This window comes from Fusarium musae, chromosome 10 (genome assembly GCF_019915245.1).
Source record: "Fusarium musae strain F31 chromosome 10, whole genome shotgun sequence".
NCBI classification, from domain to species: domain Eukaryota; kingdom Fungi; phylum Ascomycota; class Sordariomycetes; order Hypocreales; family Nectriaceae; genus Fusarium; species Fusarium musae.
In genome coordinates this window covers 2,493,561-2,519,842 of record NC_058396.1, presented here as the reverse complement: position 1 = coordinate 2,519,842, position 26,282 = coordinate 2,493,561, and the positions used below count along the sequence as shown (strand labels likewise).

At 47.0% G+C, this 26,282-nt stretch overlaps 11 protein-coding genes across 11 annotated transcripts; 6 read left to right on the top strand and 5 right to left on the bottom strand.

Annotated features, from left to right (window-relative positions):
• Positions 1 to 386: 386 nt before the first annotated feature.
• On the bottom strand, positions 387 to 801 carry J7337_013037 (uncharacterized protein; the record flags this gene model as incomplete). The annotated part of the gene is made up of 2 exons (XM_044830533.1): positions 387 to 401; positions 457 to 801. The coding sequence occupies 2 exons, from the start codon at positions 799 to 801 to the stop codon at positions 387 to 389; spliced, it is 360 nt and encodes a 119-aa protein (XP_044675449.1).
• A 5,934-nt stretch (positions 802 to 6,735) lies between these two features.
• J7337_013036 (uncharacterized protein) lies at positions 6,736 to 7,300 on the top strand (the record flags this gene model as incomplete). The annotated part of the gene is made up of 3 exons (XM_044830532.1): positions 6,736 to 6,843; positions 6,899 to 6,950; positions 6,999 to 7,300. 3 exons carry the CDS (start codon positions 6,736 to 6,738, stop codon positions 7,298 to 7,300), a joined length of 462 nt encoding a protein of 153 aa, XP_044675448.1.
• Positions 7,301 to 7,878: 578 nt separating this feature from the next.
• On the bottom strand, positions 7,879 to 9,556 carry J7337_013035 (uncharacterized protein; the record flags this gene model as incomplete). Its single annotated transcript, XM_044830531.1, has 4 exons — positions 7,879 to 8,619; positions 8,688 to 9,039; positions 9,107 to 9,274; positions 9,333 to 9,556. 4 exons carry the CDS (start codon positions 9,554 to 9,556, stop codon positions 7,879 to 7,881), a joined length of 1,485 nt encoding a protein of 494 aa, XP_044675447.1.
• A 560-nt stretch (positions 9,557 to 10,116) lies between these two features.
• Positions 10,117 to 11,496, bottom strand: J7337_013034 (uncharacterized protein; the record flags this gene model as incomplete). The annotated part of the gene is made up of 1 exon (XM_044830530.1): positions 10,117 to 11,496. The coding sequence occupies one exon, from the start codon at positions 11,494 to 11,496 to the stop codon at positions 10,117 to 10,119; it is 1,380 nt and encodes a 459-aa protein (XP_044675446.1).
• A 1,651-nt stretch (positions 11,497 to 13,147) lies between these two features.
• J7337_013033 (uncharacterized protein) lies at positions 13,148 to 15,692 on the top strand (the record flags this gene model as incomplete). Its single annotated transcript, XM_044830529.1, has 5 exons — positions 13,148 to 13,617; positions 13,789 to 13,875; positions 13,929 to 14,162; positions 14,216 to 14,326; positions 14,375 to 15,692. 5 exons carry the CDS (start codon positions 13,148 to 13,150, stop codon positions 15,690 to 15,692), a joined length of 2,220 nt encoding a protein of 739 aa, XP_044675445.1.
• A 392-nt stretch (positions 15,693 to 16,084) lies between these two features.
• J7337_013032 (uncharacterized protein) lies at positions 16,085 to 16,921 on the top strand (the record flags this gene model as incomplete). Its single annotated transcript, XM_044830528.1, has 2 exons — positions 16,085 to 16,298; positions 16,353 to 16,921. 2 exons carry the CDS (start codon positions 16,085 to 16,087, stop codon positions 16,919 to 16,921), a joined length of 783 nt encoding a protein of 260 aa, XP_044675444.1.
• A 448-nt stretch (positions 16,922 to 17,369) lies between these two features.
• On the top strand, positions 17,370 to 18,083 carry J7337_013031 (uncharacterized protein; the record flags this gene model as incomplete). The annotated part of the gene is made up of 2 exons (XM_044830527.1): positions 17,370 to 17,908; positions 18,041 to 18,083. 2 exons carry the CDS (start codon positions 17,370 to 17,372, stop codon positions 18,081 to 18,083), a joined length of 582 nt encoding a protein of 193 aa, XP_044675443.1.
• Positions 18,084 to 20,303: 2,220 nt separating this feature from the next.
• Positions 20,304 to 21,089, top strand: J7337_013030 (uncharacterized protein; the record flags this gene model as incomplete). Its single annotated transcript, XM_044830526.1, has 1 exon — positions 20,304 to 21,089. One exon carries the CDS (start codon positions 20,304 to 20,306, stop codon positions 21,087 to 21,089), a length of 786 nt encoding a protein of 261 aa, XP_044675442.1.
• Positions 21,090 to 21,122: 33 nt separating this feature from the next.
• Positions 21,123 to 22,001, top strand: J7337_013029 (uncharacterized protein; the record flags this gene model as incomplete). Its single annotated transcript, XM_044830525.1, has 1 exon — positions 21,123 to 22,001. One exon carries the CDS (start codon positions 21,123 to 21,125, stop codon positions 21,999 to 22,001), a length of 879 nt encoding a protein of 292 aa, XP_044675441.1.
• A 1,153-nt stretch (positions 22,002 to 23,154) lies between these two features.
• J7337_013028 (uncharacterized protein) lies at positions 23,155 to 23,646 on the bottom strand (the record flags this gene model as incomplete). The annotated part of the gene is made up of 1 exon (XM_044830524.1): positions 23,155 to 23,646. The coding sequence occupies one exon, from the start codon at positions 23,644 to 23,646 to the stop codon at positions 23,155 to 23,157; it is 492 nt and encodes a 163-aa protein (XP_044675440.1).
• A 791-nt stretch (positions 23,647 to 24,437) lies between these two features.
• Positions 24,438 to 26,267, bottom strand: J7337_013027 (uncharacterized protein; the record flags this gene model as incomplete). Its single annotated transcript, XM_044830523.1, is given in 5 exon segments — positions 24,438 to 24,466; positions 24,634 to 25,835; positions 25,902 to 26,070; positions 26,134 to 26,231; positions 26,245 to 26,267. The coding sequence occupies 5 exon segments, from the start codon at positions 26,265 to 26,267 to the stop codon at positions 24,438 to 24,440; spliced, it is 1,521 nt and encodes a 506-aa protein (XP_044675439.1).
• Positions 26,268 to 26,282: the final 15 nt, after the last annotated feature.

Genomic DNA, 26,282 nt, shown 5'->3' with positions numbered 1-26,282 from the left:
CAAGGTGCGTGATGTGCGGCTGCTCGTGGCCAATTTCAAATCTAAGTAGCACTTCTCTAAAGGGCAACAATTAGGCCGAGCGAGATTTATAAGATGGGTTGCGTGACAGAAGCTTTTATTTTTGTACTTCTTCAAACCGGTACTCGGCTCAAAGAGGCGTGATAGAAGTGGCCCGCTCCCTTAGATGTACTTGTACTGCTTGACTGCGGTGCGGTACTTGCTATAAAGATTGACACACAACAATTTTCCGCCCCCTTCATCCTCTAAATAAAAAGACCCCACCCCCACCCCGACCCCGACCACGTTCCACGGTCCACAGTCCACTGCCCTACTAAATCATCTTAGTATAAGGGCTGAGCGGATTGGCCAGCTTCGATACGAGGTTTTCAAATGACGATACACTAATAGATGTTAGTCGCAGATGCTCTTTACCATAAGGCTTAGTGTAGTACTCACATCAATACCGCAAACAATAGCCTTACAGACACCATCAATGAGATCGCCACGTCCAGTGCAGAAGTCAATGCAGGCCTTGCAGGAGCCCTTGGGCTCAGTATCGCCGTTGCCACCGCTGTTGCCACCGCCGCTGCTACCGCCGCTGCCCCCAGGGTTGGTAACGCCAACACTGATGTTGTTTTCGTTGTTGTTGGTGTTGGTGTTGTTGCTGCTGGCATTGGCACCAGCTCCAGACGACCCCTTGCCTGAAGGTTCGCAACCAGCGCACTGCGGTTCCGGCTGCGGCACGGGGGTGGCCGCAACCATGGCAGCAAAGACAGTAAAGATAACTATAGAAGCCTTCATTTTGATGGTGGTAGTATCTCTTTAGGCAATATAAATGAGTGAGTAGAAGCAGTGGAAGTCTTCTGAGTGAAAGAGGAGGATGTTAAAGTATTAAGCTGTGAAGTGATAAGAATGGGAAGTTGGATTGCTTTGAAGAAATTACTTTAACAGGCCAGAATCATTCTCTTCTATATTCATTCTATAGGCTAAGGGCAATATTCCTGTTGACTTAAAGAGTTATTTTTTAAAAGAGAGTTATTTACTTTCGACACAGTCAATTCATACTCAGCATTCCAATTCAAATAGCCTTTCAGCCCAGTAAAGTATATCTCAGCTTTGCCTTAATGGCTTTCCAATATATCGCTTGTCTAGTGATACTATCCTCGACACGGTCTGTGCCTTGTATGGTATGGATCTGCCTCAGGAAAGGCTGTTTTAGGGAACTGCTATTTGAAACCCTGCACCTTGTTATGCTTTTAGCTAATTAAGGGATTGCTATAGACACTAGGAGAAACATGATGAATTCCAGTTCCGGCATAAGAAATAGAGTTCTCATTCAACTGTCCTCGCAACTGAAGGGCAACAGTTACTCGGCCGTTCTTACACAAATTTAAGTTCATGTTTCGATAGTAGCTACTGTCGATGTTAGCTACATGAACGCGCCGCACAGAAGACTACTGCTTCTCTTGTGGTCGGTAAATATAAGCTTCAGCTTTGCAAGGATGCTTAAGCATTCCCGAGGATAAAACCAACTCACTCAGTGACTATGCCGGGTTCCAATTACCTATATTGATAGCCTGCAGTGTAATCTTATGACTTCTTGCATTCATTCCATAAGTTCATCAATTATTATGCTCTGGCAGTCACTCCTATACCCTGTATATATATATATTCATAATGCCCCTGAATATGTGAGCGTTTATGACTACCACAATAACTGATTTACCTATCAACTGTCATTCCATCATTTACTATGAACAAACTGTTACTGCTCCTTTCTGCTCTGTCAATGGTAGCTAGCCACATGCTAGCCCTTGAGATGGAGGTCTGCCCTGTTCCGGTTGTTTTACAGCCAATTGTGTTCATAAGGAAGACCCCAGTGCTCCTCAGTACTGAGCTGTGTGAGAAGACCATTCTCACACTAGGTAATACAATATTCCCTGTCGACTTTGTGCCGACTATTGTGGAAACAATGTATGAAGTAGTTATAACCGTCACTTCAACTGCTACTGTGTAAGTCTGGTTACAATCGGAGCGCACCTGACTTGAGTTGGCTAACACTGGAAAAGTTCCCGAGATGGAAAGCCCAATATCAGCCAACCATCCAACAACATCATTGGCACCGAATCGAGCGTCTGGGCCGAAAGCCTAAGCACGGGTGAACCATCTCCTCCAAGAAGTTTCTCGAATACAGGCAACAGCCTGGTTCAGACTGGAACGGCTCCAACTGCTGAGACTTCATTGACAGCAGGTAGTTCTCTCAGTAAATCTGATAGCTCTGCAGGACAAGGGCCTATAAGCCAGGGAGGGCCTTCAGGAACTAGCACCCCTCCCGCCAGTTCCACAGGCTAAGGTTCCTCTATAAGCTCTATAGCCTAAGATTTCTCTAGTTCTAGTACCTCTCCTACTAGCTCTATAAGCTAAGGTTCCTCTATAAGCTCTATAGTTTAAAATTTCTCTAGTTCTAGTACCTTTCCTACTAGCTTTATAAACTAAAGTTCCTTTATAAGCTTTATAGCTTAAGACTCCTCTAGTTCTAGTACCCCTTTTACTAGCTTTATAAGCTAAGGTTCCTCTATAAGCTCTATAGTCTAAGACTCTTCCAGTTCTAGCACCCCTCCTACCAGCTCTATAAGCTAAGGTTCCTTTATAAGCTCTACAGCCTAAGAGTCCTCAGGTTCTAGCACCCCTCCTGCCAGTTCTACAGGCTAAGGTCCCCTTACAAGCTCTATAGCCTAAGAGTCCTCAGGTTCTAGTACCTTTCCTGCTAGCTTTATAAGCTAAGGTTCCTTTATAAGCTCTATAGCCTAAGAGTCCTTAAGTTCTAGCACCCCTTTTACTAGCTTTATAAGCTAAGGTTCCTTTATAAGCTCTATAGCCTAAGAGTCCTTAAGTTCTAGCACCCTTCCTGCCAGCTCTATAAGCTAAGGTCCCCTTATAAGCTCTGTAGTCCTAGACTCCTCTAGTTCTAGCACCCCTCCTGCTAGCTTTATAAGCCAAGGTCCCCCTATCAGTTCTATAATTCAAATTCCCTCTGGAAGTAGTAACTCTCCTACAAGTTCTACAGGTCAAGAGGGGTCTATAAACCAAGGATGGTCTTCGGAAACTAGTAGCCCTCCCGCCAGCTCTACGGGCCCAGGGGGCTCCTCAGGAACTAGCAGTCCATTAGCAAGCTCCACAGTGACGACCAAGGACGGTTCAAGCTCTGCTGCAGAAACGGCGCAAACCCAGTCAAGGAGCACTTCACCAACCAAAGACAGCTCTACTGTCTCCAATAGCCAGTGCATTATCACAGCCACGCCAGTTCCAGAGTGTTGCTTAAACGAGCTCCCTGATCGATGTCAGGCTTTAGAAACTACCAATGGGGTTGCTCTCAAGCCTATCATTCCAGAGTGCGAGAAAGCTTTAGGAAGTTACATTACCGACGACATGAAGGACTGCTGGGCAGGAGAGTTTACAAATCAATCCCGAGGACAGTATATTGCAGATTGCCTTCTCTACGAGCTTGAGGATTGCTGCATTACCTCGCTGCCACAAGCCTGCAGCGATCTTCGAGGCAAAAGTGGTTCCGCCGTCGTAGATGGTGCTAACCAGTGTCGTTATGCACTTGGGCCCTTTGTCCATGGGATTGCCTCCCCATGCCTGGATATGGATAATATCACTAATCAGACTCAGGGCCAGAGTATTGTTGACTGTTTGGAGGTTGCATATGGCTTTCGATCTGGTCCGGTCACAATCACTGATGGAGAGATATGTCCTCGAACTGTTAGCCCATGAGACAACCATTGACGGGCAAAGCCGAAGAACGCATGCTTAAAACACAAGTCATAGGGCGCAAAGAGTCAAGGGATAATAACATGGCTCGAACTGTGTACACATCCAATGGCGGCCCGGATGCTCGGCAACTTCATTGGAAATTCTTTTTCGCTCCTGTTTTTTACTCTTAATAATAATAATGGTCCCTTTTCCATCGCTTTGATCGCTTTCCTCAGCAGTACCGGAAGTGTCGGCATCAAACCTATGACTAGTTCGAAAACGTTCCCCTGATCAGATGAATCAAGAGTGAGGATGCGGAAGCGGAGCCATCAGACGTGGCAAGCACCGGTACATCTCCGCCAACGTTGCATCAGTAGCTTAGTAACAGATTCGTATGGAATGCTTCACCCCTTGCAATCGTAATTGCTGCTCAGGAGATCGAACTCAGACTAGTCTACGCTCCCTACAATATGTATACTACGAGTGGATACACATACTTGTATTTCTGAAGCGGCGGGAACTTGCTCCTTGATCGTTACATACCCTGGATTGAAGTCTTCCCCACGCTAAGTCTCAATACGACATCAACCTCTCCTATACTAAACGAAACTAGTGGATACCTCAGCATAAGATGATTATTATGATAAAGCCTAAGTCTTGGGTCAAAAGTCTCATCCTGAATTCACCAGGTATCCCTGAAACTACGATTGAAATCTAGTCAATGCTCTCACTTAGGTAAATCCATTTGTAGAATTAGTTGTCAGACAATTCGTCATTCGCCAAGGGAGACCTGATTGGTAAGAAAACATTTCATGTTGGGATTAGCTCAATCTTAGTGGGGCCGAAAGCAGTAGAGATAGTGATCAACGCCGAAATTTCTTTATTGGAGTGCGTATGTCTATACACCATTGTCCTGACAGCTGTCAGTGTCAAGGCCAAGACTGAGCGGGTAGAGGGGAGCGACTAGACAATTCAATTAGCCCTATAGGGCAAAGTAATGAAGATCTTCTACTTAGGGCATAGCAGACAGACATGCGGAGCGGGCCAACCATCAATTACGGAGGCCGTTACTGCTCAGCCGCTGGGAGGTGGGGACGGGATATTGAGACTCAAGGAGCTTGGGCCACACGAATAGGACGGGATGGCTGAGTATTAGAGTTTAGTTTGCGGATATGTTAGCGTCGGCAGTTAGCACCAGAAGCTACGGTGGCTGGCTCATGACACCAATATGACGTGTTACACATTTATGTGTGCGCAGTCTGTTTTGGATGATCCAATGTCGTAGTGCAGGGCATTTGCGAGGGAACTTGGTTAGGGACCACGAGGTTGACAGAGGCTGAGTTGAATGGAGAGTCAGATAAGCAGAGTCAAAAAGTCAGTTAGAAGACAAGACAACACTGTGCCCGTTGTGGTGAGATGTTAAAATTCATTATTTAACGGGGTTGCAAAATCCCTGGAGCCTTTTGTTCCTTATGTCTCTGGTTACGGTTTGCTAAGCAACATCAGCTTTATATTTGCCAATCTTAAGTGATGAACATTGATTACTGCTGAATAAGGTAAGTGATTATTTGATATGCACTGATGATTGCCATATAAGGCAGGTAATTAGTTTTGACTCAAAACCATACCAAGCTGAGTCAAGCCCTAACCGGGTGCAGTAAATCAATGACACCTGAGATGAAATTAGCTAACTGTTTAATATATTTTATTGATTGCACACCGGTAGCTAGTTCTGACTGAGATCCCTGCTTAGCTGAACCAGACTTGGAACGGGTCGGTTAATACATTAACAGCCGAGACATTTCCTTCAAGTCTCTTAAATACCTATACTAAGATATCTATACTTATTTTGATGTAAAAGCATTAATAGAATTAATAAAGGCTCATTAACTATATGTCCTAACCAATCTTTTTCGATTTAATTAGACTACTGTAGTTATAAGAATAACCTCATAAACGAGATAAGTTTAATATACAAGAAGCATATAGACTAAATACTACAAGAAAGACTAAACATACTGCTATCTACAGGGCTTAAAGATATACAATTAGGCATAGAGAGGTAATGAAAAAATAATAGCAAAAGCTACTACTTTGAGGAGTGTGGATCTGGAGACCTTGCTTTCTGCCGCGTTCCCCACGGCTACAATGTTGGTAGTTGTTGAGCTCACCGGCATGGGGACAGTAGAAGAATCCGATCCTACTTCAGCTGCAGTAGGTATGCTGTGTGGAGCACCAGCCATCGTAGTCTGCAGGGAGGTGCCTGTAGCAGGTGTGGGGGACTCAAGAGACTCTGGGGATCCTGAATATCTCTGGATAGCTGTGTACGCAACACTTTCCAGAGACGGGCCCTGAATCCTTGGGCTAGAATACGATTTAATATAAACTATTTCCGATTTATATTCTTACACTTTTTATTAAATTGATCAGACAGACAGCACTTACTTTACTTATCTTATTACTATGAGCGCAGCGCTTGCTGCGAATGGGCTCGAATAAATGCCAGCTTTTTGCCTTACGCTGCCAACATTCACCAATCAATCCTACACTAAAAACTGGTAATAAGACGCAATGTACTAGATTACATTTTATTCATTACTAACGACCAAATGCTCTTATTACCTACTCACTCTAATTGAACTTTGCTTCGACTGTAATATTATGCACGGTTACTTAACACAGGCCCACGCGACATGTTTTGTTTCAACCGCATGCACAATATCATCATAGCAGTGTCTAAAGCCATCAGAATTCACAACGAGCGCAGGAATCAGTGCGAGCCTTCGCAGGCTTTAAAATGAATTAATTATGCAGGCACCTGAGACCAATGGCTTTATCCTCAACAGCGGTGAGTGGTGTACAACCTGGTTTTTTATATTTATTTACTCATTTCCCTCATCATCTTCTACCCCTTGCTTCCCACGTTATCATCTGTTACTATGCTTTATCTGTCTACACCCTGACTACTACCAATCACCGATGCCAGCCAAAATGCCAATCAAGCGCATGCGTGGAACCAAGTTTTTGGAGGGCATGGAGCAAGAGAATATGTTTACAGGTCCGAATAGGGGTAGCCACGGTACCAGAGTAAGCCCACCTAACGAGACTGCTGCACAAATCATTCCTAATTCATTCATTTCAGGATCAGACGCGACTACATACGAACCCGCTAGAAGGGCATACCGATGCTGACGGTGAGTAAAACTCCTCTGTGGATATTGGATTGAATTCTTCGCTGTCAGCGACACGATCTGTTACACCACCAGAGCATAGTCAGGCCGTAAATCGAGTCGAGGTTCTCGAAAGCCCCCAGAATGTTGTCAATACGCAGTCATTAGACGTGCTGGAGTTAGATGATGGCATAGACATGGACATGGGTGATGCGTTCCATCTCCTAGAAGATCAAGGGCAGGATCTTCTCGAAACTATCAACCTTTCTGGTCCGCATCGACAACAGCAACTACATATAGTTGAGCAACTTCTCGCTGTAATTGCGGCTTTAAAGGAGCAAATCGCTTCGCTACGAAAGCGCTCGCAGTTCTGAGTTGGGTCCTCTGATGGAAACTCCGTGCGTTCGATGCCTCGGCCTCATGGCTACTGCAACATTGTCGGGTGAGGGCAGAAAGTTCAAAGTTCTGTGCCACAAGCAGGTGAAAGGAAAGCTTGCACATCAACTCATCATCCAAATACTAATAGCTGTCCGGCCGACCTACACACCGATGCCAGGAAAGCGAAAAGGCCAGAAGAATATGCCATAAGATGAATTAGCCCTCCTACGTATCCTAAGTAAGCTTAAATCTCCAGATACATAAACCAGGAAACAATCTTGACATGAATGATGCAAGCACGTACTGCCGGTACAGGATGCAGTTGAAGAAAATCCCGTCGATTGTTCTTCGTCTCGAAGATGACCACATTGGGTGGAAGAATCAGCACGGAAGGTCCAATCAAGAGGATTGACAGCTTCCCTTAATGCAGGAAGACAGGGAGACCCTGGAAGAGGCAAACAGAATAGTCAGGTAATTTTACCCTCTGCCGTCTCGGCATGGGTGGGCAAGGAACTGAGAGGATGTAGATTCGTTTAAGAAATAAATATATAACTGTTTTATAATGGATTTTACTTTAAATAGGACGGAACTTGAGTTCAACCCACCGTAGCGGAACATAGAGAAGGGCTGCAAGAACCAGCTCAACCTCAAACCCAATGTCCCCAGTTGTTTTAGCAATAGGACCAGTATACCATTCTTGCGACATACAAGGGACTGTCAGGCCAAACGCAATACCCATAGCACCAATCGCCGCAAGCCCTGTCGGTAACTTAGTAGGCTGGTCCCAATGATCTGGGTCGTATCTTGAGAAATCAGCCCCTCGAAAGACGAAATGCTCGGTACCAATAACAGCCACATAGCCTGCAGCCCAATATGAAATGAGATACATCAGGTTCTCTAGACTGTCGAAGAAGGACTTGGCGGCTTGTATAGATACCGGAATGCCCACAACGGTGTAGACAATGGTGAAAAAGCTGCGTGGTATCTTCAACATGAATGGGGCCAACAGTTGGAAGTTGAGTGAGATACAGTATATCGACGCTGCGAGATTTCCAATAACGGACAGAGACAATAGTACGGCGACGAATCGGCCAAAGCCTCCAGCGGGGAGAAGCATCGCCTGCATGACACCGCCTACGGTGAATCGATCGTAGCCGTCTTTCCAGGACAAAACGTTGGGTGTTGCTCCGCCAATGGCAGCTCCTAAAATCATAAGAGACACGACAGGGAAGAATATTCCGGCATAGGTGTAGGCAAAAATGCGCCACGTAGAGACTTTAGGATGGCAGTAAACGGAGAAATCAGCAGCCAACGCCTGTCATAAACATTCAGCCATGATCATTATCAGAAAGGCGTGGGGAACTTTGTTTGAGGTGAGCTTACCGAAAATGGAATAATGAAACCTGCAATGACACCGCCGTAACTGACAATTGTAGATGCCGATGCCGCTGGCTGTTCAACCTGGTTGCTCAAGTGTTTTCCACCGACACCAGTAGCGATGATAATGGCTATCAGATTGAAGATCCACGAATAGCGCTCATACTGATGGAGGAACTTGTATCCAATGAAGGATACCACCATCGCAATAATGGAGATGATGACAATTCCTACAGTGCTGTTGATAGAGCCACTTGAAACGGCAGCAAGAGTCGAGCCGCCTGTGACAGAACAAATTATGCCAAAGCCGGCATTTGTACATAGATTGAGGATAACCATGATGACTATCAGATAGTATCTATAGCAGAAGTTGTTAGCAATTGAACCATGACCGATAGGCGAACGTCGTTGGACTCTTTACTTACCCAAATGTGAAGCGCGAAATAAGCATCTGTCGCAAACCAGTTCGAGCGCCGAATGTGCTACAGTACGCCGGGAAAGCACAGCATAGCAAACTGAAGAACAAGATGAGAAGAGAGCAGTCTTTTAACGAGAGACCGAAGCCCAGAGTTCCAAGCATGCCGGTCACGATACTGTAATAAACACTGTGATTAGTCTCTGTACATTATCATGTGCATTTCTCAGACTTACGGCAGGATGTTGACGTTCATGGTGAACCACATGAAGAATATGTTAATGTAGCGAGTATCAGTTCGTTCTTCAATGGGCACTGGTTGCATTCCTCGCGTTTCTAATCCCCATCTTCGTAGTCGGTCGAGCCATATGGTTGAACGGTCTAGGGCCTGGGACTCTGCTTCAGATACGTCTACGGGCGGATCAGCCGCGAGACTGCATGACTTTTCTGACTTGTCCATATTTGTGGCTGTCACTCGCAAAGGATACTAATGGCGAGTTGAACATTAACAATGGTACAGGGGTATGAGCTTAAGTAGGATAATAAGGACAATCATGCGGGAGAATGTGGCAGGATATATCGAACGGGCCTTTGATACCAAGCTGAGAAATACATGTCGGCAATTTGCGACGGCAAGATAGCTACGTTATCGGAGTGGGCCGGTCACCGATTTGATAAGGTCTGCGGAGTAGTCTAGAAGTCTGAATATCTGCCGTCGTAGCCGTTAGCGCAAGGTTATTCCACAACAGTCAACACATTAACGAGTAAAAAAGCCGCGATAACAAGAGATAATGATATATTTGCCGAATATCCATCTGAACATGTAATGTACGTAACACTCATAATCTCATAGATTTGATAGGTTGAGCTTATCACATTTCTACCGGATACTCCGTACTCTAAGTCCAAATGAGAAGGCCATTTTAGCTGGACACAGATTGGGCCACAAGCCCGAACGACTACTAAGAGATCTGCGATGGGCCTATGGATGGACTTCAAGGCTAACTTGGCAACAGTACATCAGTTAGACGATCCCTTGCCATACTCTATAGCCGAAGAAAGTGTTGGCTTCTCGAGGCTCACAATCGGCGCAAGAGTTGCAACAGTAACATGAGGCCACTTAAGTCCGTTGAAATCAAGCATCACCATCTGAGAGTACTGAATCTGGTCGTACGCGACAATGACAACCTTCTTGGATGATGGAATCTCAACATGTTCGTCGATGAAGAACTCGGGAACAGCATCTCTAGGGCCTTGAGAAGCAGGAGAAACAGTTTGGCCAACGCTCATGGAAGGATCAAGCTCAACCTCGATACGGATCTTGGAGACCCAGTACTGAGCCGTCACGTCGACAGCGTTGGCGTTACCGCTTTTCTTCTCGCGCGAAGCTTCTGCCTTTTTGCCCTCATCTGACCCGATATTGAAGCCAATGTTGGATGTTCCACCGCCGAAGGCACCGGGCGGAGCATTAGTCGAGACAATAAACATGGTGTTTTCAACGATATCCTTGCCCTCATTGGCCTGTCGCAGGATAGTGTTTGGGTCATCGATAATCTGCTGGGTGATAGACCCATTGGCAATAAACTTGCGAAGATCTTGGGGAAGGCGACGAGTAGTGTCTTTGTCGGCATCTTGGTTGTCGAATCTTTTCTCTTTCAGTTCTGTAACAGTTTTGTGAGGCTTGATGGGAGGAATTCCAAGTTGCGAGATTTCGAGTGGAGTGATGCTGGTGGGATCAATTTTGGGGGCTCCTTTGGAAGTGCGGGCAGGCTCAAATCCTTGAGCGTTGATGGTTGTGCCATGAGGAATAGATCCCATGCGACAAAAAGAGGCTGCAAGCTCCGGCATGTCCTCAACCTGAGGCACACGCATCCATAGTCCTGGTTCGAAGTGGATGACAGGTGGATTTTCTGGGAAATTTCCCTTTTCATCGGGCATCGCATCGACAATAGACTGCGTATATGGTCGACCGATGAGGTCAATGTCGGCCTGATCAAACAAACCACGATTGGGTACATCCTTAAGTAATATCTCACTGAACACTTGAGTTTCGCCAGTCAGGTTGAGTTGCAGGAGGTTGCTGGTGCTCTTGTCGGTTGGGGGGTTGGGAAACTTCGTAATAGTCTTTGGGTTTCGGCTCAAAGGCCTGAAGATAGTGTTGAAGCCAAACCCCTTGAAAGTGCCCTTGAACCTATCTAGGACATCTAGGGGGGGAGGTGGAGGTATTCCGAGCCCATTTCCATTCTCATCAGTGACGTCTGAGTAACCCCCATTCTTGGAAGTCTCATCATACTCTTGAAGAGTTGGCTGAAGAACAGTAGGTCCGTAGATGAAGCCTTCTGGGACTCTGATACTGACGACGGGAACAGCAGGAGCAAGATCCTCGAGAGAGATGCCCATGATTGAAGATAAAGAAAGCCGGTGACAATGAAACGTAGTCGGGATAGTAGCTTGACGAGGTTAAGGATACATAGGATTCAATTGGCTTTTTATTTTCCAGTGCTTTATTAGCATGATGCACCTTTTGTTCGCTATTATTAACTGCATTCCTACTCCGAGTAGGCTCAACATTCATGTACAGCAGTAGATTATAGAATAAAGGTGTTTAGTTTTACCTCCTTTCTTGCAGATTTGGTCCAGAACATGCTCCCACGACTTGTGGCTGGCTGATACAACAAGCTGAGAATACCAAGGTAGAGCCAATTTGGGGAATGTCTACCGCTTGGGTCCATGCCCGACCAATGATTAAAACATGCTCAAACATAAGGCTATGGTCCTCTGCAGGTGAATGGGGATGTTTCAGAACCCCGCAGTTGCTCACACCTGCAGATTCTCTAGGCGCAAGTATTAAATATTATTTTCGCACTCTCAGTAAGTAATAGACTGAGGTTATTGATACCTTGAAAGACCTCGTAGCTTGCGGGCGCTTTGCCCCGAAGGTTCTTTACTAGCCGCCAGGAATGAGACATTGCCAACCAGCATCTGGCTAGACTCTCTTTCTGCACATTAGCCACAGCGCTAATCGCTGAACGCTGTACAGCAGGTTCAATATTCCTGCACTGTTGCGGGGTAGGACAGCGGGAGGCAGACAGGCCTTACCGGGTCCGACATTTCAGCCCTCTCTTTCGACGCCATCTTCATGACCCTTGTGACTAGTCATGTCTGCAAGCTAAAAGCCCACAGACTGCAATATTGATACCAATGCGTCGTGTCATGCATGATTTCTAAAGCTACAATTGGCTCTGTTCTAACCCTACGTCTGAGGGCCTCACCTAGTGGTGCACATATCACAAATATCAACAATGCGATTGGCCATAAGTGAAAAGCTCCAAAGCCCGCTGAACGAGAATTTTAAGGCATTGTTTATAATAATTAGATATGTGACCGAGTCGGCCGTAATTATTCTCTTCAGCCAGCCACATTGCCAGAAATTTCACGTTTTGAGTTCCCGAATATGCATAAAGTTTCAGCCATCAATGGAGCATTGCAATGAGAGGTATTTGAGGTATGATGGATGCAGTAAGTTCTTTGTGAGCGGTGTGAAGGGAATTGGCCTCTATACATTGAGCTCAGCTAGCCACCTTCACTCCAAAGGGCGCCATAATGTTTCAAGTCAGCCAGCCATTGTAAATAAGTGACTAGGTCGTAAAGATATGCAACAGATGACTCGATAGAAGAATGCAGTCGTTCGAAACGAGAAGAACTGCTGAAAGCTTGGAGAGACACGGTATCCACCTTGGCGTTGCTTTCGAAATATGCAACAGCTTATTTGTTAATGGAAGAATACAACCGCCAGAAAGGGCAAGGTTTTCTGAGACGTTGATGAGACTCAGCTGTCCACTTTCGTGCTGCGTTTGTGACTTGCATTTCATACGGCTGTACAAGTCGCTAATGGACCATTTATGCAGAGAACAAAGCGTAAGTCTTCTATGCGGGTAAAGTTGCCATGAATCCATAAAAGAGAGATCCTGTGCTGGAGATTCAAACCAATATTCTCTACAGCACTCACTTCACGTCTCTCAATCCAGTAACTGGCATTCAACTCTCCACCATGTCTTCGCAAGGCACCTTCACAGAAGTCCATCAATTCACTAAGTCCTACAAGCATATGTGGGCTCGTGATGTCGCCAAGGCGAGTATGAACTATGATCTCAAGGGTGTTATCGAGCGCTTGAAGGAGTCTGTTCCTACTAAGTTCGATGGGAAGGATAACATTGGTTCACTCCGAAAGAAGACCATGAAGGCCACTGGTCCAGGCTACATCCCCGAGGAGCAGGGTAAGATTAGCGTTGGCATTGTCGGTGCCGGCGTCGCTGGCTTGTTTGCCGCCCTTCTCTTTGATTGGCTCAACGGCCATGAAGAACTCAAGGGAAAAGGTCTTAAGATCAGCTATGATATTCTTGAGGCTGCTGGCGCGGACAGACTTGGTGGACGTCTTTACACTCACCATTTCTCTGATGAGGAACACGACTATTATGATGTTGGTGCTATGCGCTTTCCTAACAACACTATCATGAAGAGGTAAGCCAGATTAACAAGACGCACCGCGAAGTCATTGCCTAATTTCTCAAGAACATTCCAACTGTTCCAGTACATTGGAATTACCCAGGAAAGCAAACCAGGCCTGATCCCGTAGTATTTGAAGGACGAGCTTGACGAATGCCCTGCCTACTTCAACGACATAACCACCAGAGGTAATGTCTGGGACCCGAAGAAAAAGGCAAATGACCCGTACCAGGTCAACGAAGGCCTTCCTCCGAACGGCAAGATCCGACCAGAGTATGTCGCTTGGAAAACACACAGTTTTGGAACTCCATCTGACCTCTTTATAGGCGCCTCCTCAAGACCAACCCCAGCGAACTAGTCAGCACCGCTCTCGAGGTGTTCACAAAGGTTGCAAAGGAGAGGTTCAAGGCGGCAATCGCTGAAGAGGAAGAGGAGGAGAAGCAAGGATTCAAGAGTGTCGGTGAAGACGGGGAACGTAGGCCTAGAGGGCCAGCATCCCAAAAATTATGGGATCTTCTGATGAAGGCGGATCATATGAGTGTTCGACAATTTCTTGGCTCGTAAGTTTTCCTCGCCTATTGAAGTTATTGACAAAACTAACTTGAGATCACAGAGGCCAGCCGAGAAAGGAAGGGGAAGAACCAGAGCCTCCAGCGGAAGACGAGTTCCCCCAGGGCCCTGGCTTTAACTACAACACTATCGAATATCTCGAGACAATGACCTAGTAAGTGTTGCATTACAGATACAATTCTCAATAGCTCACTCTTCGTAGTGGTACAGGCTGGTATGACCAATCTCTCACAGAGTGTGTCCTGGAAGAGCTCGATTTCCACACACCCGACATGGACGACGACCCAGCAACAAAGGACATCCAGTATTGGTGGTGCATTGATGGTGGTGCACAGGAGATCGCCAAGCGGATGGCTTTAAAGATCAAGAAGCGCATTGAATACAACACCAAGGTTCAATCAATCGATGCTCAAGTTCCACTCCGTCGAGAGCGGAAAGCTGGCACGTACACTCCCATGAAGATCAAAACCACCAGAACAGACCCAAAGACGAAAAAGGTCGAGACCAAAGACAGGGAGTACTTTGCCATCTTCAACAGCACCACGCTCGGTGCCCTTCAGCGTATGGAGCTTTCGGATGCTGGTTTGTCTTGGGGTACTAAGCAGGCCATCCGAGCTCTTGGGTATGGCGCTTCTTCCAAAGTCGGCATGAAATTCCGCACTGCATGGTGGCAGACGCCGCCATTCAACATTGCCAAAGGTGGCGTATCCCGAACAGACTTGCCTCTGCGCGTTTGTGTGTACCCATCGTACAATATCAAGTCAAACGAGGGTGAGGATAAGTGGGATCCCACAAAGCCCGCCGTGCTTTTGTGTTCCTATACCTGGGGTCAAGATGCCCAGCGTATTGGCGCCCTCTGTTCCAACAACACAACACAAGACGACGCGGAGCTCAAGCGGCTCATCATCCACGACCTTGCACGGCTTCATGCTCGAAGGGAACGCCCATTTGAGGAGATGGTGAAATTTCTTGAAGAGCAATACATCGATCACCACGGCTACGACTGGTATAGAGACCAACACATGTCGGGAGCATTCGCGTATTTCGGTCCCGGGCAGTTTTCCAATATGTGGCAAGAAATCATCAAGCCTAACGCATTAGGTCAACTGTATATCGTCGGAGAAGCAGCCTCGTCCCACCATGCATGGATCGTAGGTGCACTGGAAAGCGTTGTCCGAGCCGTGTACGTTATGTTCCAAGGTCTCCAGAACGGTAACGAGGATTTTGAGGCGTATGACATCGTCCTGAAACTTCTCAGAACTGGGTCTGATAGTGACAAGAGCGTCAGCTTGCCTTTGAAGAAAGACGGCGAGATGCCCTCCGGCTTGCCTTTCCATCCTCTGCCGGAAGAGATGCCTACAAGACAATTTTGGACGACCAAGGACCAGGAATTGACTGCTAGCCCTGAGAAGGAGGCTAACGAGGAACATGTTGACATGACCTACGGTGCTGCTCTGGCTGTTTTGAGCTTGATTGAGAGTTTCTATGAGCTGGGAGTGGACAAGAAGGACACCTATTAAGCGTCAAGATATACGGAGATGGTACCTCATTTACGTAGAGTTTAACTTACTAGGCTCATTGACGAGTATCTTTACGAATATCCAAATGTTTTTATAAATTGAAAAGTAGCCGAGATCCTACTCGAGTCCCTATGGCGATTTTCTGGTGAGGTACAGAGTACATGAAAAGGAGTGCAAATGGCAAGGGTTTAATGAGCTTCGTTTCACATTCAGCGTTGGATTCAACGGCTGACAGTGAGCACGGTCGCTACACGGTCGCTACACGGCCTGAAAATGACAGGTAGCCCCATCACATTACGTCAGCGGTCCCAGTGTTTTTATAAAGGCCAAGTTCATACACGTGTAATCTTTTGCAGTCGCCAAATAAAACCTCAATTGCATGTTTAACCACCATGGTCAACTCTCAGTTCCCTCCCTACGAGGGCACAGAAGTCATCGGCCTCCAGTTCTCGAACTCTAGTGACCCTGCGTCACTCTCGGATGAGAATTCCGAGGTCGGCAAGATATGGGCGGCCACGCTAAAGACGTACCTCGACCATCCAGAAACGGGCATCGTCTGGTGGGGGATTGTGCATGACGCTCCGAACAAAGCTAAGCTGTTTATCGGTAAGTACAGTGAAGCGGCTCGATAAGAACCGTGCTAACAGGAGTGTCCGAAAGATTGGAAGAGTTTGGCTGGTCGGGCTCAATTCGAGGCCAGCCAACAAGCAACAGAGCTCGCCAGCGCCTGGAAATCCATCACTGTGGCGCCAGCCAAAAAAGACGTCTACAAGTTCACCTCTAGCGATGTCGCCAGGCAAACAGCTTTATCCAGCACCTACGACACAGTCACAGCTCACTTGAGTTTCCGATTTGCCAATTCGCTCAATTCCAGCGAAGTTCAGCAATTGGACGCCGTACTCCAGGAACTAGATCGCGCCATCATGCTGAGCCCAGGCGCTGTTGTCGCAAGCTATTCAATTCGAGGATGGAGCTCAGATAGCAGGTCATACAGGGCGGCCTACCGCTATCTTAATGCGAATGGTCTTGGGAATTTTATCCAGGGCGACAACAAGGTCAGAGAGTTATTGCAAATCTTGCAGTCTCGTGCTTCAGGCGGGATGGAACTTGAATTTCTGGAAACGCGAGTCTACAAGCAGGGCTGGCAAGGGTCTGTCACCAAGACAGAGCCTGATAACTCGACTTTATCGGGGTTCATGGCCGAGGCACAGGCCATGTTCACGTTCTGACACCCCTAGGATCCAGGGTGAGGCTGGTTTTGGGAAACTCGGCACGGCTCCGGGCTCGGAAGATCGCTCCGATTATTGATGAGTCGCATGAGTTGAAGAGGGATGGACGATTTCGGTCATCGCCTATGTATAATAAATATTGTAGAAATCAAAATTGCAATTGAGCACTGCGTCTGTAGTCTGAGTCATCCAAAATCATATAAAATCGACCTCTTGGTTTCGGTGACTGCAAAGTCATGATACGAAAGACGGCTTATCATTGGTGAAACACCGAGACTAACTCCTCATTGCCCACTTCGGGCCCTCGTAGATCGAAGGGCGCATCACAAGCCAGTGACTCACCGTGTTCAGGTCGCGTACTTATAAGCATAAATCCTCATCGAATATTCATTCTTTCCTATCATCTCTCCTCGCATTTACTGGAAACTCCACACAGATCGAGCCCGCCATGACATCTCTCAGAGCAAAGTTCCAGTCACGATCCTGGCAAAAGGATCAATTCACCATCTCAACAGACCCCACCTTATTCCCTATCTCCCAGCTCACAGATATCTTCAATTCAAAAGAGTTCTACTGGGCCAGCGCGCTATCACCTGAAGCCTTTAAAGAGGCCCTTCACAACTCCCTGTCTTTCGGCATATACGACTCGGCTCAATCTTCCGGACCAGAATCACCAGGCAAACTGATTGGCATCGCTCGACTCGTGACCGACTTTGTCACCTTTGCGTATCTCACAGATGTGTGGGTCGATCCAACATACCAAGGGCAAGGCTTGGGGAGCTGGCTTGTTCGTTGTTTGCGAGAAGTGTTGGACGAGATGCCGGATCTGCGACGAGCGATGCTGCTCACGGGAAATTGGGAAAAGTTTGTACCGTTCTATGAGAAGCTGCTGGGTATGACCTTGGTTGAACCAAGAAGGGGTGAAGGACTTGCGGTTATGGAAAGCAAGGGACAAGGACACCCGACGTATGGAAAAGCAGGTTTAGGGTATAACTGAGCATAAATCTTAGGTGCTTTGCTATTTACTATATATATGATCAAGTTATATGTCAGTTCTCCCGTATTATATTAATAACATTTAATCATTGTAAGTTCTTGAAGGCATACTTATTTATATAGCCCTCCCCTGAAGAAGATTTTCTACTCTTGGTACTGGCCTTAGTGTTTTGTATGACCTGTATTGCTCGAAACGAGCCCTTTCATATTGCACGCTGAGCATCTCCCCTTCGTACGTCATCCCTTGTTCCTGAATAACAGAGACCAGGACCCAGGAAATGGCGTATTGAGACATGAATAGCTACGTGAATTGGAGCTCCGTAAGTGGCCTAGTGCCTGAAGATCTGACAGCCAGGGTTCTTTCAAGCCTGATGCACAATGCAGATAAGATCTTTCGAGGTAAAAACTATTACACAATGGGCGTATTGAGAATGCTGATTAGATATTGCGCTGACTGTAGATGGGGAGTGTGGTGCGGGGAGTGCTGAGAAAGTAAGTTAGGCTGACTAACAGGATCGGATGGGTGGGTGGCATTCCCGGCGAATCACTGCCGTTCAGCGACGTTGGGATAATTCACGGATGATTTGTCGAATTTTGCTGACTTTCGACGGAATAACTTTGATGTAGTCCAGTTTTGTAGGACTCTTTTGGTCTTCCGATGGCATGATCCTATCAGTACAATATAACATGATTCGAGAGATGGAAAGCGGATGTGTTGGGGCTGGTATGGACGGTTAAGTCATGATGTCGTCACAGGCTCAAGATGACAAAGGTAGTGATGAGAGGGTAGAGTCGTCATCATGACAACGGATACCCAGCCAGAAACGGCCATCCAGCATCCGATAGTCAAGATTTGTTTTGTGATAAATTGCTTGGTTAGTCCTTGGCTGCTACATCGCCACAAAATGCTTTGATACTGCTGGACAGACTTTAGAGAATGGTGTGTGATATTTGGAATGGACTATGGTGATACATGTGTACAAGTCTCGCTGAAATAGACTTATCGCTTTACAATATAAGGCTTTAACCGAAAAAAGATTAATAGAATATGCAGGCGATACATGAAAGGCTGGTCAAGGTGATGTCTACATTGAATAATTAATGATAGCTCCAGGTAATAACTCTATATGTGGACTGGCAGTGGCCGCTGAGGGAGGGGTCGAGGTGATAGAAAGTCATCGGCACAGATAGGGCAAGTGTCATTCCCGGCAAAGTACCAAGTGGCGATGCAGCTAGTATGAAAGGTATGCTCGCAAGGTAGATGACGGATCACATCTGCATCCTTGATGACATCCAGGCAAATAACGCTGAGAATAAGGACGTACCATTAGTGAAATGTGTGGTATAGAGGGTATACTAGATCTTGACTTAAACATACCAGGTCGTTTCGCAGTCTAGAACCGCCCAAGCAGGATGCACCTGATGTAAGAGCTCAGATCTCAGCATTTGACCTGTTTTGGGTGGAGCAACAGCATTTAAGCGAGACAGATCCCGTCTGTGGTTTCCGGAGACGGAGGAAGAAGAACTGGCCGACTCTCGAATCAATGGGAACTCGAATCTTGCCCATGAACATATCCTTGATAGCTATTAGTCAACCTAGCAACATCGCGTAAGGTTGGGCCGTGGCAGTGCTTACCGTTGTGTATCTAGGAGAATTAAAGCTGTGAGGGCAAGAAGAGGGAGTATTATGGCAGGGAGCCATGCAAACTCCAAGTGACTGCTGTTTGGCCTATTGGGGCCCTGAGCTGAGGCGGGGATGTTGCTGCTGGTAACAGCCATGGCTTGTATCTGCAAAGGCGGAGGATGCATCAAGAGGTTTATCCCTTGCATCTGGGCATAATCTTCTAATACATTCCTTTCCGTGCAGCATAACGCGTTGTCGCTAGCCTGGGTCTAGTGCGTATGTTGAGCAGCACTAGTTTATTTTATGGTGTGATATCCCTTCCATGTCAGTGTATGTGCATCATAACATGATACAACCTTATCAAAGCGTCATGTAGAACTTCCGTAACTTGATATCATAATTTGAGTTTCGCTATGGCTAGATGATCTGATTGCTGAGATGGTGCAAACCAGATTCCCATGGAAATCAACTGGTATTCGTGATGTGGTCATTGGTCGCCAGCAGGTCTCTGGCAGTCAGCAATCAACGATTAGCAATCAGAATCATCAGATCATGGTGGTGCTGACATGACGATAGAAGATAGATTATTAAAGCGACGCTATATTAGCTACTGTGGGGCGAAACTATCCTAAAATAGTCTGTTCGTCTTCAAAGAGAAAGGGCATGTCAGTACTGTCGTTTTATAAGGCACAAGTCAGTAAGAATAAATGCACACTTGGAGTCAGAAATAAACTCCCGCGAGTATCTCAACCCACGTTCGCCATGTCGCCTTTCACTGTGGGTGACTATCTCGCAGAGAGGATTGCCCAACTCGATGTTCATCATCACTTCATTGTTCCAGGAGATTACAACCTTGTTCTTCTCGATAAACTTGAAGCGCATCCGTCCTTGACAGAGATTGGGTGCACCAATGAACTCAACTGCTCCCTTGCCGCCGAAGGCTACGCCCGTGGCCATGGAGTTGGTGTCTGCATCGTGACCTACAGTGTTGGCGCCTTCTCGGCCTTCAATGGCGTAGGCAGTGCTTACGCTGAGAACCTGCCTGTCATACTCATCAGCGGATCTCCAAATACCAATGACGTGAGCCATCATATACTACATCATACCCTGGGAGAATATGATACGACGTATCAACTTGAGATGGCTAAAAAGATCACTTGCTGCGCTGTTCGCATTCGTCAAGCCTCCCATGCCCCCGGGCTGATTGACCAAGCTATTCGAGCTGCCCTTGCACACCGAAAGCCCGTCTACATCGAAGTGCCAACTAACTTGGCTGGAGAAACTTGTCTCCGTCCTGGACCCATCAGCTCTGTAGTCTCGGCTGTGTCAAGCGATCGGCACTCACTAGACGTTGCTGTGGCCAAGGCATCCGAGTTTATCAGCTCCTGGCAGAAGTGCGTCATTCTCGCCGGGCCAATGGTTCGAAGGGCCATGGCACAAGACGCACTGCGTCAGTTGGCGGACGCAATTGGATGTGCTGTTGTGCTACAGCCCGCTGCAAAGGGCACATTCCCTGAAGATCACGCTCAATTCGCCGGCATCTTTTGAGGTCAGGTCAGCACGCTTGCAGCTGATACAATTATGAACTGGGCAGATGTCATCATTTGTGTCGGTGTCATCTTTACAGACTACAGCACTGTTGGATGGACGGCCTTACCCAGCGTACCCCAACTGCTTGTCGACATCGATAGTGTGACTGTAGCGTCTAAACTATACTGCAGCAATGTCCAGATGAGTGAGTTCCTGACCAGGCTCTCAGAAACAGTCTGCTGGAACGATACTACTATGGTCGAGTACAACCGCCTCCGCCCTGATCCAACTTTGGGAGAGCCCTCTGGCGGGCCCGAGAGACTGACAAGGAAGGAGATTGCTCGACAAACACAGGTTTTGATCCGCCTCAATCCTCAGACAGTCGTGTTTGCCGACACTGGAGATTCATGGTTCAATGGGCTCAAGCTCAGCCTCCCGTTCGGTGCTGATTTCGAAATAGAGATGCAGTGGGGTCATACTGGATGGTCTATCCCCGCCTCCTTCGGCTATGCCCTTGCAAGGCCTCAGAAGAGGATCGTGGTAATGGTAGGCGACGGGGCATTCCAAATGACAGCTCAGGAGGTATCCCAAATGGTTCGCTTCCGAGTGCCCATCATCATACTCCTCATGAACAATAAAGGCTATACTATCGAGGTGGAGATTCATGATGGACTCTATAACCGCGTTCAGAACTGGGATTATGCACGCCTGGTCGAGGCATTCAGTACAGATAATGCGAAGGGACGCGCGCTTGGTCTGGAGGCCCATACGTGCGAGGAATTTTCCAGGGGTCTTGAACGGGCCATGGCGCACACGAATGGCCCAACACTTATTGACTGCAATCTTCATCAGGATGACTGCAGCAGAGAGCTGATTACGTGGGGGCATTTTGTAGCGGCTGCCAATGCACGAGTACCGAAAAATGAATAGCACTTACTAGGAGCTATGAGACTGATATAAAATATAGCTTCATGCCTTTAACTCAAGCTAGGAAGGGCGTAGGAACTTGTTATACTAGAGAGTGAATGGAATGGGCCCCAAACCTTTGCGACTCGTGGGAGGCATAAGCACCGTCTCGGCCTTGTGATGGCGCAAGCTCCGACGTCCCTTAGCACGGCTAAGACTGTACACGCACTGAGTGCCACGTCGATAGCAACGACTGCAAGCTCCTGTTTTGCTTCCTGCGCCAGGAGTGCACCTTAGCTTTTGGCTATGACATCTGTCACAAGATTGCCTGCGTCAGGGTGCAGTTGTGGGTAGACTTGGTGAGCCAGGGGGGAATGGTAGATCAATTGGACTGGCGGTTGATGCCATTTTGCGGTGGTGATGGCTTTCGGTAATTGGATCTGCGAAAAGGAGTGAGAACCAAGTGGAGTCCAGTAAGATATACTAAAAGCATACTCTGAAGATAGATGACCTTGGTGGATTTATATCCAAATCCTGCCCAGTGGGCAACTTTCCATCAAATCGTTTGTGCGTAATGGAATATCAGAACCAAGACCCTATTGCATCTTTTTGAAATCGTAAATGCAGATAAGCAGGTACTTACCCAGCACGTTCAACATCCAGTCCACTTTTTGTCGCTTGCCTTGCTTGTAAGATATTACATTTAGCGTTCCAGGCATGAGAATAGGGCTGAGCTACCGTCTGACTTCTGATCTTATATATCTGTTTTTGCTTTTAACAATAAACAACAAGCCACAAGCTTCCCTGATATATACAGATATGAGGTTATAGATAGTGTTATCTTAATAACAGTATATGCTGGAGGGAATAACAGCTCTAAACTAAAAGCTCTATAGCCTAAGTATTATCTCATAGTCTGTTATGCAAGACAGAGGCTGATATTCTTAAAATACACTCTAGGATATCTAATAGCTATCTCTTTAATCAGTAAAACATGGCTGTCAATTCAAGGTGTAGGAAGTGTCAGAAACGGGCTGAATATGAAAGATAAATATTACTACCCTGAAGCGAGACAAATTTAAGGAGTGGGATCTGCACTTAGCGAATTAGAGCCTGATGAGCGATTATCGATAGGCTAAGGTCACGCCTATCTTGTCTTTATCTCTTATCGATAGCATCAGGTATTCTTCTCTGTCCAAGGCCGCAGCCCATTTAGAAATTTAGTATGGACTTCCCCATTACCGGTAATCCTCAACACCTCCTTATACTCCTCCTCGCCAAGACACTGGAAAAACAGTAGAATACCCGCCCAGATAAAATCTGCATAGCTCACCACATCGCCCAGTAGAAATGGCCCAGACTTATTCTCCTCCAGTAAGGCCGTAATCTCACGTGCGAACGGTTCCGCTCTGTCGAATGCTCCGGGGGAGTGCTTTTCTCCATACTCATAGAGAGGCATTCCTACGTCTTGCAACCGTGTCGCCAGGAAGAAGTCAATGCTCTTTTCGCCGATGATGTTTTTGGCGACGCCGGGGACATAAATGGGGACCATCTCAGTCATGAATTTAATCATTGATGCGCGGAGGCGGTCTTGCATTGGATTTTTCAGGTGTACACTTGGCTCAGGGTACTTTTCCTCAATGACGTCGGCGATCTTGTAAGAGTCCATTATGTATGAGCCGTCTGGCATTTGAACGGCCGGACATGTGAAGGGTGCGCCTCCTTGATTTGGGGACACACTAAGTACCAAATTGTTATTGGATGCTCGCTTAATGTGACTTGGCTTTGTACTTACTGTCCACTGAGGCGCTCTTTGATCTCGGGGTATTCGAGCTACGCAAGTCAGCAAATCACAGCATGGTAGTTTCGGTGGCTTACCCATTCGGTCTTATAATCAAGGCCTTTGTAGTTGAGAAGCAATCTCGCTGCAGCTCGTGTTAGCGGCTGATGGAGCCCGTAATTATGGAGACTGACTTCTCCAGGTATTCATGGACCAGCAGACCTGAGGCGACCTGCTAGGTATGTCGAAGAAGGTAATTTTGTTTTCGGACATGCTGCTGTTGGTTCCTGTCTTTCGATATGCGATGCTGGTACTCGTGTACGTGTGTAATGCCAATACAGCCTTACGGAGATAATTGAGGGAATTGACCGGGTGATAAGGCACCGCAAGATATAAATAGTACCTGGATCGTTATCGTGTTATTAATCAGCAGGCCAAACGCGCACCAATGACATGGCGGCATTACATCTGGCCCTCGCGCGATGGATGCTAGCATGATCCTCCAACGCCAAAAGCAGAAGGTGAGAATGCTGCGATATTGCATGTGCAGACAAAAGTGCCTATTATCCAGCACCTATTTATAGTGCTTCTTAAACTTCATGCAATAGAATTCCTGTATATATACACATGTATCTTGTTTGCATATCCCTGTTTAGGTTACATGTCCCCAAATTACAGTCTCAAGATGCGTCTGCGCCGATGACAGGAACTGTAGCCACCTTGGGTGTAAAGGACTCTCAAAACGGGAAAGTATAAGTTGGACATGCGCATAGTAGAGTGGGCCTGTCACTGACTCCTTGAAGCTCTTGAACGACACTTGAACCAATCGTCAGAGTTGAGGTTCTATCGGTAGATAACAATATGGGTTGTACTTACGGATCAGTAAGCTCGGAAGCTTCCAATGAGCTGAGAATTGCTCAAGCTGGAGTAGCAGAAGAAGCTCGCAATTCTCAATCTCAGCTATGAGATGCGTGTTTGTACTCTCAGTATACTTCTTGTGAATATCCAAGAAGACAAGTGCCGTCAAGCTGATGAGCAAAAGCGCCGGGTCCACGGTGAGAGTATAATTACTATCCCACTTCTCTGCAACCCCAGCTATGTTCTGGCAAGTCTCCAGAACACGTTGCCAGCTAAGTGTCCAATCGTCACCTTCCGGAAGATAGTAGCAGCTCGCAAGGGCTGCCAAGAGTTGTGCCATATGTAGCTGCAGCACTGGGACTAATCTCGCGTGGTGATTTGTATTTGACTCATTCATGAACGCGTTTCTTCCAGGGTTCAAAAAGTTCCGTGGTAAGGCTAGACGTATTGCAGATAGTGTACGTTCTGCATCGAGCAAATTTCCCGTGAGGATCTCATGAGGAACCAAGTAGCGCATACTCATTGCTCTGCCAAATTGCCGCAGGACAGTGATGGTGATGAGATGGATGTTGAAGAGTAAGCTGCTTTCGTTACCGGCCTTGACACACAGGAGAAGGTCGGGAAGGCCGCGTGGATCGTGAGGTAATTTGCAAGGGGCGATGAGGCTTTGAGAAAGCTGACTATGTTGGTACAAAGATGTATTGACAAGTCGTTCATCAACTTGGTACGGTGTACCTGATGAGAGGTTGGCGTACGAGTCAAGGCGATATACACACCACCAGACAAGTTTCCAGTTCTGGAGGTCCGCATCGCTTACATTGGACCATTCCGGGGAGACTGATTGGATTATGTCCAGACGATCAAGTCCCATCCAATACGCAAGCCGGACAATCTTTCCTATCCGCACCCAGGCTTGCTGGCCCGGGAATTGGTGGAATTCATAAAAGACGAGTAAGCAGAACTTGCGGAAGAGTTCGAGACTTGGAAAGTCACCAGCTGTATCCTCTTGAAGAGTTGTGTTGCTAAGAATTATGTCTATACGACCGTCGAGGTTAAAATTAGGAGATGCGAATTTGAAGCCGAGGAGTTTGGCTGTGATAAGGAGCATAGCTTCGGTGAGTTCAGGGCTACATGTTGATAGAGTATCCTTGCTGTTCGATGCGGCGATCTCGGAGAAGAGTGGTATGGCTTCATTGATGGATTTGAAGTACTCATCGGCCCTGACATGGTCAGCGGGAAGATACAAGAGTAACCTAGTGCATTTATTATGCGGGATCCTCTCTTACAGATAAGCTTCCTCTTCGGGCGAGATAATAGGAGGCTGTGCTGATTGACTGGCAGTAGATGCATGGGAAGTGACAAAGGTATCAGGACTTTCAGAGGGTAGATCTGAAACGATTGGAACCGAAGAATCATCATCCTCAAGGATCAAATCGGCTTGCCAGGTGGCTTCTCCTATGTCATCAAAAGAAGTGATTAGACGCCGCGATGTTCAATCAGTAGGCAGGCGTCTCTTACCGGAATGCCTTCTCTCCCGGTTGTGAGTGTTCCGCGTTGCCCGTGGTGCTCGCCCGGAGCCCGGAGCTGGTCCAGGCCGACGACGCGTCGTGGAGTAGCTGCATATTTTACCGCGACTCAGGCAGCGCGAGCATGACGGCTGTCCTAGA